The sequence below is a fragment of the Anabrus simplex genome, chromosome 4 (assembly GCF_040414725.1).
Source record: "Anabrus simplex isolate iqAnaSimp1 chromosome 4, ASM4041472v1, whole genome shotgun sequence".
NCBI classification, from domain to species: Eukaryota; Metazoa; Arthropoda; class Insecta; order Orthoptera; family Tettigoniidae; genus Anabrus; species Anabrus simplex.
The window spans coordinates 322,539,574-322,554,349 of record NC_090268.1 but is presented as its reverse complement, the minus strand read 5'-3'; the positions used below and the strand labels follow the sequence as shown (position 1 = coordinate 322,554,349).

The following is a 14,776-nucleotide window of genomic DNA, read 5'->3' as shown; positions in this document are numbered from 1 at the left end:
ATCACTGACTGTAATGAAGTCTTCAAGTTGGGTTTTCACAGGTCATTTTGGACAATGGAATAGATGCTTAAGATCTTGAATTGCACCACAGTCGCAGTCGTTAATCTGTGTATAACCCCATCTTTTTATTATAGCCTTTGTTCTAGGCATTCCTGTTCTGATCCTATTAATGGTCAGGCCAAGATTGCGAAGTATGTACTGGAGCTCCTTCTGTTGTCCGATTCCAGTCGAATAGTGTTGACTGTTGCTGTCAGTATTGATTCCTATGAATGGTTGGTGAGGCTGGTCCTGGCCTCACCTCTCATGATCACAGAGAGGACGACAGTTGTCCACCTCTTGTTTGAGTTTCTCAGTTTCATCTGCTACTTGTCGTCGGATTGAAGGTAGAGCTATGCCACAAGTGCGCTTCAGCTTTTCGACGCTTGTTGGTTTGAGGTAGCCAGAAACTGTATGGCACGTGTCTTACAAAGTAATGTCCACTTTCTTGGAATGGACAGAGTTGACTTATACAAGGACAAACATACTCATCTGTAGAGAAATAAAGGGCCAAGGCTGTAGTTCGTTCAGTTTCTGGATGTGTTTCCCAGCTTATCGCAATCAGATAAGGTTGCTTGAAGCAGCGTCGAGTTTCATTCTAGTTCTGGAAGATTATGTTGAAATGTACTGGCAACAACTTTAGCCCTGATATCGTATGTCCTTTCTGGAGGTTCTCAATCTGTCTCTTTATATCTGGTTCTGCCACTCCTTTGTTACATCTACGAAAAAATCCCTGCTTGCTCTTGTTCTTTTTAGTAGTCGGAATTACTCCGTGTCGGAACAGTCTCTCTTCACCAAATAAATTGTTTAGACAGAGTCAACTCTTTCGAAACCTTGCAGTTATACATTGTAACTTTTTTGATAATAATGATCAATAAAATCATAAATAAAAATATATAAATAAAATTACTCAAAAACTTAATAAAATTAATAAGCATAATTAACCGAAATGTCCGTAGTATGGGCGCCAGAGTTCACCAGAATGGATCCCTCGAATTTAGATAAGAGCATGATAAACTGTATATCCCAGGGCGTGTACATAATGCTGCGTACTGGTACATCTGCTGCAGGCCTTACCTAACCTTCTGAAAACGACTAATTAGGTAGGAACTGCACCTAGGTTCATCAATAACACTGATTCTAAAATAGCTAACTATATTCTTAACAAATTCCGTGCATGAGCACCTCATCAACATACAACATTATACATATAATACACACATAAAATATTGCTGGAAGACTCCATATTTACAACAACAACAACAATAATAATGAAAATCGTGGGAAAACGAAAGCGAGAACTAAGTTACCATTTGTAAATAGTCCGATGAACAATGTACATGTATGAAGATAAATACCTTTCACTGTCTCTATATCAATTCGACTTACCGATTCTCATAATCGGCAGTTATCACATCACACAGATACTGTACCTTGTACTACTGTGTTCACATATTTTAACACTTGTTGTAAAGATATATACACACGTCTGTCGATCCTCAACATATAAATTTATGGAAAGTCTGAGATAGCTTTCACCAACATATAATGCTAGGCCGCCACAAGTGCTACAATACTTAATGCGCAAGCACTCTCCACAATCAGCCACTTTCCACGAACATAACAAGACTACGCTCCACGAACGTTTTTAGTCCAGTCCATTGCAGCCGTGTCACTCCAGTACCGTGTATCAGCACCACTTCCTTCCCGTACAGTGCGTCAGTTGGAGTTGTAGTTGTAGTTATCTTCATTCTCGTTCCTTTACAATCACCTCTACAATCACCCTTACAATGTTCTAGGTTGCCGCCGTATGATCAACCTTTATAGACATCAACATCCCCCTCCTCTCAGATGATACGTCTGGATTGGTGCTTGTCAGCCAATCATGAGTGAACCTCTTGTCAAGACCTAGCTCCCAAGAGATAAACAAACTCTGGGGTATATTCCATGATTCACCAAACTTTCCTAATACAACAACAAGCTCATCTCATCAGGCTGGGATATATACATGACTCATGAATTTCCCGACACAAGTACATCACAACAAACACTGGGGCAGCCATATGACTCATTCAAATTACCAGAGTTATTAAAGCAATGATTTCCCACTCGTGCAAAACAAATTACTCATACCTACATATGTGGATATCTTCCAGCTTACCAATATAAATGGCAAAATATACAAATGAAATACTGATAATAGTAATAATAATAATAATAATAATAATAATAATAATAATAATAATAATAATAATAATAATAATAATATAATAAATCGAATACTGACAATAATATCTCTGACTTCTACATATAATTCGGGGGTGTGATATATGTACTATCACAACATACCCTGCAGCACTGTGATGAATATAACCTCTACCTACATATCTGGAAGACAATTTTCTTTTAATCTTGCACTTTTCTTCCCTCTCTTCAAAAATATCGCCGTAAAATTTCCTCGACTGAATCCTCGTACGACTATTTTATATTCTCTGCTCCTCCGATGGCGTTGTAGTAACTTTAATTGAAACAATCTTATGAACAGAATTCACTTTCAGATGATAGGCTGCTGATACACATTTTGGCGTTGTATCTATCAAAGTTTCCACTACTCGGTTCATATATTATGCAGGTCATATCGAGAATATTAACTGGAAAAGTTTCCATGACCCAATTATCAGACAGCGTTTAAAAGAAGGCATATGTAATACGTTGGGGGTGAGGGATAACTGGATGAGTGACAAATGTCGTGGATTCTTGGATCAGTATGTAGAAAGGAACCCGTCGTTTCTAAAATCCATTCCCAATTCAACTCGGTATTGGACGAATCGTAAGGACATGTTTGCGATGATGGAATGGAATGGAATGGCGTATGGCTTTTAGTGCCGGGAGTGTCCAAGGAGAGGTTCGGCTCGCCAGATGCAGGTCTTTTGATTTGATGCCCGTAGGCGACCTGCACGTCGTGATGAGGAAGAAATGATGAAGACGACACATTCTCCCAGCCCCCGTGCCAGCGAAATTAACCAATTAAGGTTAAAATTCCCGACCCTGCCGGGAATCGAGCCCGGGGCACCTGTGGCCAAAGGCCAGCAAGCTAACCATTTAGCCATGGATTTGCGATGTTGGGACAGTTGGTTAGGCCGACTACTGTATGTACTGGTTGTAGGCAAATCGAGGAAAACTTTACTTGCGTCTAGTGTGAGATACGTAAATTGACCAATTATTTCAAAAAGTAAATACATACATTGAACAAAATAGATTCTTAAAGTTATTATTATTATTATTATTATTATTATTATTATTATTATTATTATTATTATTATTATTATTATTATTATTGTTAGTTGTTGTCTTATGACACACCGACACAGACAGGTCTTACGGCAACGATGGGATAGGAAAGTGTTTAGACTAGGAAGGAAGCAGCTGTGGGCTTAATTAAGGTACAGACCCAGCACTTACCTGCTGTGAAAACGGAAAACCACGGAAGCCCATCTTCAGAGCTGCCGACAATGGAGTTCAAACTCACTATTTCCCGAATGCAAGCTCGTTTGGTGGTATTATTAAATAATAATAATAATAATAATAATGTAATGTCTCAAAATATTTCTTGTTTTGTTCTAGGGTGAACAGTTCCACCCCCGAACAGACCGCCATTGTGAGCAACAGTGTGTGTAAGAAGTTCCCCGGCCTAACCAAGGAACAGATGGAGCTGTGCCATCCCGACGTAATGGCTGAGGCAATCCAGGGTCTGCAGTTGGCTGTGGAGGAATGTCAGTACCAGTTCCAGTGGCATCGCTGGAACTGCTCCTCCCTGAGTACGAAGAACCGCAATCCACACAGCAGCGTCCTGTTCCAGAGAGGTCAGACTTTATTCCTTCATGTACCGTAAATTAACTATGTTGTGCTTGAAGGGTCCCTATCCATTATGTACTTCTGTCTTCAAATGCACGAATGATGTACCACACTGGGGATGAACAAAGGTGTCCCGCGCAGGTAAGACAATACCACCTGAAACGTACGCAAAGTAAGTATAATATTGATACTGTACACTATTTAAGAGGTACGATTAAAAGGAAACTAAATAACAGAGACACGATGCTTTCGCATTAATTAATGTACGGTTACAGCAGAAGGAAAATAATTTTCACGTTATTTCGCTATTATTAAATTTTGCATGAATAATTTTCTAAAATAATCTACAGAAAACCACAAAGTCTGAATGGGACTGGAACGAATGTGTTAAGGTCGTGATAGAATTTGAGAAACGTTAGAATTATAGATTTCAGTTCTTTAAATGATGCGCTGAACGCAGAGGACTTAGGACATTGCCCGAGTTCACTCACGCGCCTTGCTGTTTTTGATGGTATTGATTTTTGTATTACTTTAATGGTTTCTGAGAAATGTTTAACAAATTTTACGTTCTAAACAAATATTTTTTCTTAATGAAAATGTGTCCTCAGATATTTAATTTTAGCCCACATTTGTTTTTCTATGTTTCCAACTATAGAAATTACAGCGCTTGAAAATTTCGAACTAACGATCTTCGTAATTTTAATGTGTGAAAACGTCAATTGTACAACTATTAATTCGGAAGATTTTTTTGTTTTATAACGTTTTGACACTATTATTGTGTAGAAAGCAGTGGCGACTGGTGCAGAAAATCAGCTGTGTGCTGCAATCCATCCCCCTCCAAAAAAATAAAAAATATTTAGAAACATTCGTGGTTTCCAAAAGGCTCTCCACTAATTTTTCCACACTGAACAAACACGCAAACAAGCCCAACACATAAACATATTCCTCACACAAATCTAATTAATCACATAATAAGATCTACAATGACAAAACATTCACGAACGCAGAAACACGGGGTGTGAGCGCGCAAAAACAGAACTTCTCAATGTTACAAAAATCACTGAAATAAAACCAGCAACGTCGTAACGCAAAATTACATATGATGATGTGTAACGGTTCAAATCCCGTTACAAGATGATATCTGTATTTTATTATTTTATCTATATTATTATTATTATTATTATTATTATTATTATTATTATTATTATTATTATTATTATTATTATTATTATTATTATGTCAGTATTATTATTATTTTATCTGTGATATTATTACTATTATTGCAATTAACAGTCTTATTCAATTCTATTTTGCAATGCCTGTTGCTTGTAAGATTGTACTTAGATGTATGCATATATACGTATGTGTAGAATAACACTCAATACCTGTACAGTGAGAATTGTTGTATATATCAGAGATTGGATGTGACGTTGATACATTGTGCAAGATTGGTGGCGATTCTGCCAAGTCATTGCCACGCCATGGCTACGTCATCGTGAGCTTTTAGAATATTCGCTCAGAGACTCAGCCGGCGGCGGTTTCACAACTGTATGTAATATTTGCCGCGTTGTGGGAGTATGTCATTGTTATTTCTGGAGATTACGTAGCTGTGTCAACCAACGTCTATAAAAGTTGGGTGCATATTGTAGCGTCAGTCATTACTTAAACGGAAGCAGTACAGTGAAGAAGTCTACTAGATCAAGAGGCCTTAGTTGGTCAGTCAACGAGTGTGAACGAGAGATGGTGAAGACTCAGTGAGCCATTAATTATTGGTCATTGAGAGAGTGAGACCAAAAGGTTGGTCCGTCACTTAGTTGAAGACACGGATGCAAGGGCTTACCATGAAGTCAGAGAGGGCAACCCTGGACCTGCCAAGAGGTAATACCATATTGACTTACAAAGAAGTCAGATGATATGGAGAAGAAGCAGTCACAAGGATGTATCACCAAGTTAGGCGTGACACATCTACAGTAAACACCAGATCAAAGGAATACGTCGTAATTACACTCAAAGTGTTGAAGGTACAGTCAAGTGAATCAGTGAGGGAAATCTTTCGTATAAATTGTTAAATGTCCGGTCAAGAAGAATTCAAATTCATGCCTAGTTTCTTTCAGTTGCAATGTCATAATTTCATATTCTCATCTGTTTTATCGCAACAAGACTCACTATTTTTTATATATTATTTAAAGAATATATTTTGTTCTATCAAACGAATTCATAGTTTTATTTCAATTACAGTAAAATATCTTAACCTCAAAATTAATGGGGAAACCGAACGCCAATCTCCTTTTCCCAGAACTTATATGGTATGTTGTCAAAAGTAAGCTTATTACCCCACACCCTAGAGATAGTCAAGAGTCTCATTCTATTATTGCTGCACTGAGTGGCAGCTGGCGCCCTTCAAATAACGTATGTGTAAGTAAGCAGGTAACAAGTAAGTGTGAGTACAAGGTCCGACAAGTGTGTATTTTATTTAATGAATGTTAATTTTCATAATGTCCATTTTAAATGCAGATATTCAGATTTTTCAAGTTAAATGCAGTTTTATACAATATTTGTAAATATAGTCAGACAGTTAGGAAACTTACAGTTGTTATAGTGAAATTTATAAACTAGTCTAAAAGAAAATCACAACAACATACCCTTATTTTGACAGCATAAGAAATACAATTCTTTTAGTTCATTGGTTTATAAATGTGGCTATGGAATAGGCAAGTTGGGAACAGCTGATGGCCTCCTCTACAGAATTTCGTTTTCCCGCTTCCTTTGAGCGATCCCTTCTTAAATACTACCGCTGAGACAAGAGGGTGCCACCTGCCACGTTCTCATTTCGGTCGAAATGCAAGAGTGACCAGTGCTGCCTCTCTTTGGACGAACGAAGACTCGCTGTGAAGTGATTTCTTGGCTGTTGTTTCCACAGCGCATCGGGAAAGTTGGGCACGCATGCGCAAAAGGCAGAATTCCTGCTTTCTGGCAAAAAGCTTAGAAATTATCGCTGAGCTGTGATCTGCACAGCACCCGGCGTGGAGCGCACGACTAGTTCCCTGGTTGTGAGGGGAGTCGAATGATTTCCTATTCTTTGGCTGACATCATTTTCAGTGAACTGTATTTGATTGTAGATAATAATTTTAAAACAATTTATTCTTCATATAGACACTGTGGTGCAGTACTTCAGAACATAAGGTACGGCCGCCCCTGGTAGAAAACCATTTGTTCTATTGGGATAGGATGTAAACAAAAGGAAGCTAAATTTTTGAATTTGCCGAGCGAGTTGACCGTGCGGTTAGGGGCACGCAGCTCTGAGCTTGCATTCGGAGAAAGTGGGTTCGAACCCCACTGTCGGTAGCGCTGAAGATGGTTTTCCGTGGTTTCCCACTTTCACACCAGGCAAATTCTCAGGCTGTACCTTAATGAGGGCCACGGCTGCTTCCTCTCCACTCCTAGGCCTTTCCTATCCCATCGTCGCCTTAAGACCTAACTCTGTCGGTGCGACGTAAAGCAAACTGAAAAACAAAATCTTTTTAAATTATTCCTGTTTTCATAACGCTGCTAAAGTCGGCGCGTAGGGTTTAAATTACGTTAATACGTCAAAAAGTTCATTTTCAAAATTGAGGTCAATAGAAATATGATAAATGTGTAAAGTCATCGGCCTAGTGGCTGGTTAGGTCCTCAAATAACACCACTGAAAGTTATGCATGTATATGGAAATGACAAAAACCATTGCGGCGTTCTAAACAAGATGATAAGTGCGATCGTTCTCCGTTGCTTTCCTCACTGTGTCATTAAGTTCTGCTCCAGCACCACTGACCTTATGAGCAGCACCTGTCATAGCATCCACACGCACTAGTCTTTACTCAATCACACCTCAGCAGCATCCATATTATCACAGCTATAAATCCGAGACTTCAGTGGAAGCTACATTTTGCCATATTTATACCAAGAGATGAAGATACTAATATATCAAATAATTACTACAGTCAGAATTTGAAAATCAAATATATAAATAGTTACAACATTGTTAGTAATTCATTATTTTATATGTTCCTAATTACAATAATATCACATTTTTGCATAATGCATACGTACATAGTTACGCAAGCCTCCATGAATTAGCTGCAGTAAATGTCTCCACATAGTAAACTTGTGTCCTCATCCCGAGGTGGTGCAGCTCTTTTTAGGTACACACCCATTGGAAGTGAGCTGCATGTACCATTTCAACTACACACCAGCCCTCCTGCCATTTTTAAATTTCTGACAGTAGCGGGAATCGAACCCGGGTGCCCGAGGACGGCAGCTAATAACACTAACCGTTACACTGGGGAGGCGAACACTAGATCAGTGACCTCGTATAATTAAAAACTGAATACAACCACCATCGCCTTTGTCTCTCTTCTTCTTCTTCGACGTCGTCTTCTTCTTCTTTTTCCAAGCCTTTTTCCCAATTTATTGAGATCGGCACTTGATATGGATTTTGACCAGTATCACGACCGGTTCCCCTTCCTGATGAAAACCCAATGTGCAGGGATGTAATCTCTATTGCACGTTTCCGTGGGAGCTAATAGTGCGTTGTGTTTTATGCGTACGAAGAGATATGAGTTAACTAACACAACACACTATAAATAATTTCGTGTGGCTATTTCTAGCCGAGTGCAGCCCTTGTAAGGCAGACCCTCCGATGAGGGTGGGCGGCATCTCTGCCATGTGTAGGTAAATACGCGTTATTGTAGTGGAGGATAGTGTTATGTATGCTGTGTGAGTTGCAGGGATGTTGGGGATAGCAAAAACACCCAGCCCCCGAGCCACTGGAATTAACCAATGAAGGTCAAAATCACCGACCCGGCCGGGAATCGAACCCGGGACTCTCTGAACCGAAGGCCAGTACGCTGACCATTAATCCAACGAGTCGGACACACAACACCCCAAGACAGACTTATTACTAGGGCTCGAATGTTGAGGAAAAGTCATATGTTTCTTTGTCTCTATTTTCTTGCCTGGTTGGGTTTTTTTGTCATAAGGTCATATTTTGAGCTATTTTCGTAGAAACGTCATATTTCTGTCATATTTCGGCCGTTTGGTGATAGCTGTAGCTGTGCAAAATCATCGTCAACTTTCCGAACGAGAATTAGTATTCACAAAACTGCTTTTCCGTATCATATCTGTACTTAATACAAGTGGAATACTCTGCATCTTCTATCAATATTGCAAGGAATTGTTTTCCAACAGTTTGTCAGAAAGTCTGGCGTATATTAAGCCGAACTTAGGAATTATATCGAGTGCAATTACTCGTTTAGAAGCTGCTAGCTTAGAAATTCATGCAAGTATTGAAATTGATAGAAGTGTTGAACTTCCATCACAGCGATCACCTGAAATAGTTGGCTTCAGTATAAAACGGAAACTTCAAAACGTGCTAAATCGAAATGACAGTTTTCGCTGTGTGTGAAAGATACAGGATGTTCTTAGAGGAGAAGGTACCAGTACATTTCAAGATAAGTGCATACTCGACAGCAGTGATTTAATATTATTTAAATATGCACCAATAACGTCTTGTAACGCTCTTCTTACGATAATGTTTTAAGTGATAATCGGAGGTCTTTCGCGCCTAATACTTTGAAGACGAATCTTATCGTACGTGTCAATACCACCCGCAGAGAAGAATGAAAAAGTTATGTGAGTTTGCACTATTTCCCAGCCGCCCTACCATAATGTTTCGAAAGACATCTACTTATTCGTTTCGTGGTGCTCAATTTAAACTGTATCGCATTGCAGTATTTTTAATGCAATCTGGGCTTAAACGTTCCAAAATATTCTTATTAAAAGATTAATTTCTAGTTTTCTCGTATTTCAGACCACCAATGAAGGGTGCAAACATCTTAGCGAACTTAGTACTTTACAGGTATGCATATACAAATGTTTGATAAGTGAATCAAAGAGAATAGCCTGTGAATAACTGCTAAACATGTATATTCGGAAAACTAATATGAAAGTATGAATAAAGAATTTAGTTAACAAAATTGTATCAAAGGAATTGCTGTTTTTATTTATAACTTATTTTAAAATTGCCATATTTAGATTAATCATTTTCGGGTCATATTTTGTAATTTTTACGCCATACTTCGTCACTTTTGAGGTCATATTTCGTCACTTGTGAGGTCATATTTGCTTGCTTATTTGGGCTGATTTAGGTGCTAAACATCCGAGCCCTAGTAATCACCCATACGCATTTAAAATCCTCGACGTGTTCGGGTATTGAACCCGAGCTCCTCTGAACCGAAGGTCAACACGCTGACCACTCAGCCAAGGAGCCGGGCATTTCTCTTAATCCTTATCACCTGTATTGTATACTATTTTGCGTGATGTTTGTAAATACGCCCATTTATTTATTTAGCGTTTGACATTTCATTTCACACAAAAATATATGATTAGATAGAGCATATTACATTATTTACAATTTGACTCTTAAGTTGTTAGTAAATTTCTATCACAGTTGGACCTGCTTCCATAAAGCCACTGACATTGCCTTTATATGAACGTGACGGACACTCATGCACGATATACTGGGAGCACCGCAACTGCACTCTGGTGAGGAAACCTGTCCCCACTTGTGGAGAAGATCAGCACATCTGCCATGGTTTGTCCCAATCCTGTTTAGGGTTGACCAAGTTCTCTGGACCAGATGGAATCCACTTGATTTAGTTGTGGTGTTTATAATGCATGTCCGCCTCTGCGGTGTAGTGTGATTAGCTGCTACCCCCAGAGGCCCGGGGTCGATTCCCGGCTCTGCCACGAAATTGAAATTTGAAAAGTACGAGGGCTGGAACGGGCTCCACTCAGCCTCGGGAGGTCAACTGAGTAGAGGAGGGTTCGATGCCCACCTCAGCCATCCTGGAAGTGGTTTTCCGTTGTCTCCCACTTCTCCGCCAGGTACATGCCGGGATGGTACCTAACTTAAGGCCACGGCCGCTTCCGTCCCTCTTCCTTGTCTATCCCTTCAAGTCGTCCCATCCCCCCGCAAGGCCCATGTTCAGCATAGCAGGTGAGGTCGCCTGGGCGAGGTACTGGTCACCCTCCCCAGTCGTATCCCCCGACCCAGAGTCCGAAGCTCAAGGACACTGCCCTTGAGGCGGTAGAGGTGGATTCACTTGCTGAGTCCGAGGGAAAAACCGACCCTGAAGGGTAAACAGATAAAGAAGAAGAAGTCTATAATGCAATGGCAATATCCTGGAACCTTTACCACCAATTCTTTCTTCTATACGCCATAGTACCTATTGTTTAACATAGGGTACGTTACACTAATCCTCTTTATCGTTAGTAGACTCCGGTCATTGACAATCAAATCATACTTCCAAAGAAAATTGCCTCCGAATGAACGGATATACAGAGTATCGAAATCGATTATAATGCAGGATTTTCAAAGTTCAGGCCAACAGAAAAATTACGAAAGTCGACCTTCTTCTTCTACTACTACTTCTTCTTCTACTGTTTTTCCCGCAGCTGTGGGGTAGCGAGTGCGAACAACATCGCTAATCTGGATTTGTCCCTGTTTTACGGCCGGATGACCTTCCTGACGCCAACCCTAAATGGAGGGATGTAATCACTATTGCGTGTTTATGTTTTGGTTGGTAGTGTAGTGTGTTGTGCGAATATGAAGAGAAGAGTGTTGGGACAGACACAAACACCCAGTCCCCGAGCCAGAAGAATTAATCAGAAGCGATTAAAATCCCCAACCCGGCCGGGAATCGAACGTGGGACCCTCTGAACCGAAGGGCAGTACGCTGACCATTCAGCCAACGAGTCGGTCAACAAAAGTCGACAGTACAGTCGGTTAATTATTGCCGTGTGGCCTCTGGAGAAGTCTGGTCCATGTCTTTTGATTTGACTCCCCTAGACGACCTGCGCGTCGTAATGAGGATGAAATTATGAAGACGACTCGTACACCTAGTTCCCTGCCAGGAGAAATAACCAATTACGTTTAAGGTTCCCTACCCTGCCGGGAATCGAACCCGGTACACCTGTAAAAAAAAAGGCCAGCACACTATCTATTTAGCTATGGAGCCAGAAACACAGTCAGTAATAGTGGGATTCATAATAATCTTAAATTTTAAATTGGGATCGAATGAACCCATCCACCCCAAGGACAGTATTCCAGGAGGCCATAGATATGTGTGGCAGATTGCATATAAAGGACTTTTGCCTATCTGTGTCACTCTATGTAGTCATGCTATACAGATATCTTCGAGAATATTTAACCTATCATATAGGATGTACCTTAATTGTAATGAAAAAATGTCGGGGATGCTCTTCGTGTTATGTAAAGAATAATGGCGCAAGCGCATTGGCGGAGAAAATTTTTACTTCGGAGAAAATGAGATTGCGTTCGATACATCCGGATGTGCGATTCAAATCGTCGAACTCGCCGTATTTGCTGTGCCAGAGCGCAAATCTCTGGTCACTGGTGTGTTACTGAGGAGGGTAGGGGAGGGGAGGGAAGGAAAGTGAAATCTACGATAGACGGAGACAGAGATAATGCTCGGTATGAATGAACAAGTTTCTTGTTCGTTTATCGCAGTAGGCAGTATGCAGTCTTATTCTGTCCATATTAGCTCCTACGTTTTCGGTATAAATTGGTGAGAATGGCTAATATGCACCTAGCCGATGGTGCAGCAAATTGCAACGACAGAGACCCGCACTGATTTTTGGCGTCCGGCTCCTTAATCGCTGCCAACCTCATCATTCAAACTTCGTTTCCATTGGCAGGTAACTCCGTGAAGGTTGGCAGAAGAAAACCCACATGTGACAGCAGTGCGCACATTTCAGCATCGATTTAGTGTCAGTATTTGGGTCAGCATTCTTGGTGACTATTTACTTTGGCCGCATGCCCGTCCCCCTCGCCTGAACGGTACAGTCATTGACTGGATTACTGGAAGATGTTCTTCTGGGAATTCGGGAGCGAATGCGGCTGTGTCGCAATAGCTCTTCACCGCATTTCACTCGCCGGGTCAGGCAGCACTTAAATGATCATTATCCAGGGAGATGGGTAGGCCTTGGTAGGTCAGTTAAATAGCATTCGGGATCGACCTATTTAACTCACATGGACTTTTTTGCTACGTGAAGATCGAAGTATTTACTGCGATCAAACCATTCGGCGTTTTGTTTCTTTCCTTCGGTATTTCATTCCTTCTACAATGTTGCAAGTAAAGGAATGAATGATCGTGTTTTTTTCCTTCAAGTCGCTTTACGTCGCACCGACACAGATAGGTCTTATGACGACGATGGGATAGGGGAGGGCTAAGAGTGGAAAGGAAACGGCCGTGGCCTTAATTAAGATATAGCCGAAGCATTTGCTTAGTGTGAAAATGGGAAACCACGGAAAACCATCTTCAAGGCTGCCGAAATTGTGTTCGAACACACTATCTCCCGAATGGAAGCTCACAGCTGCGCGCTCCTAACCGCACGGCCAACTCGCTCGGTGCATGAGCGTGTGGTGTCAGCGATGCATCTTCGCACATATTAAATACACTGAAGAAAACGGAAATTGCAACACCCAGAAGGAGTGGTGCTACATTGCTGCAATTTAACATGAAGGACGAGTGTTCGGTTGTGATTCGATGATTATACCTTCAGGTCTTTCCGACCGCAAGTTTGGACAACAATCACTACAGGTTGTGCCCACCATGAGCTTTAATACATTGATGAATTCGTCGAGGCATGGAGTCAATAAGGCCCTGGATCGCTTCCTGAGGAATTGTGGCCCATGCTTGCTTCACTGCATGGGTCAGTTGTTCCAGAGTTGTGGGTGGCTGAGTACGGTTGGCCAGTTGTCGACCCATCATGTCCCACACATGCGCAACAGGACTGAGGTCCGGAGATCTGGCGGGCCATTCTAAGGTTGTGATGTCGTGGAGAGCTTCTCTGGAGATGCGTGCAGTGTGAACCCGGGCATTGTCCTCCTGAAACATTCCATTAGCAATGTTCGCCATCATAGGACAACCACTGGACTGAGTACCCTATCAACGTACTGTTGAGCAGTCATAGTGCCCTCAACAAGCACTAATTGTGATTTCATATTAAAGCCAATAGCTCCCCAGACCATAATGCTTGGTGTTGGCCCTGTGTGCCTCTCGACAATAAGATCTGGGCGACTCCTCTCCCCGGTACGTCGGCGCACACGATTCCGGCGATCACTGCGGGCAAGACAGAAGCGCGATTCATCACTAAAGACGACCCTCTGCCATTCGTAGACCCTCACCGATCCTTCTCGACACTAGGCCAGCCTTACACGTCGCTGTTGTGGGGTCAATGGAACACCTTCTGCAGGGACACGGGCTCGTAAGCCAGCTGCACGCAGGCGATTACCAACTGTTTGTTGTGTAACGTGGGGTGCCACAGCTGCTCGAATTTGCGCTGCTGTTGCATGGGGTTCCATCCGGGCCAACCGAATGATGCGGCGATCCTCTCTCACAGTTGTCTGTCGCGCTGGGCCTGTGCCAGGTCTACGAGTGTGGGTACCTTCATTTGACCACTGCTGCCATGCACGTTGTACCGTAGATGCCTGTCGGCCAACACGTGCAGCGACAATCCTTAGCGATAATCCAGCCTCACACAGCCCAATTATCCGAGCCCTCTCAAACGGCGACAGTTGTTGATAGCGTGCTATTCTCTGTCGTCGAGGCATGTTTGACGGGGAACACTTCACTGCACAGACTGCAAGTCAACTACGCTACGCTAGAGTCCGTATACTGGAGTTGATTCCTCCGCGACCAATCACGTGGGGAGACCTGTAGCAACAATCCAATGGGTCTGAAACTTTGATCGTTTACACACCTACATGGCATCGTTCCATATCTTGAAAATCAACACAAACGACCAATGCCTTCATGGTGTTGCA

General features: G+C 41.7%; 1 protein-coding gene across 1 annotated transcript in view; it reads left to right on the top strand.

Moving 5' to 3' along the window:
* Positions 1-391: 391 nt before the first annotated feature.
* Wnt10 (Wnt oncogene analog 10) overlaps positions 392-14,776 on the top strand; it is a 196,904-nt gene continuing 182,519 nt past the window's right edge. The window contains exons 1-2 of the mRNA XM_067146509.2: positions 392-435; positions 3,661-3,899. Of these exons, the coding sequence (XP_067002610.2) occupies positions 392-435; positions 3,661-3,899 (283 nt within the window). The remainder of the gene's footprint in view (positions 436-3,660; positions 3,900-14,776) is intronic.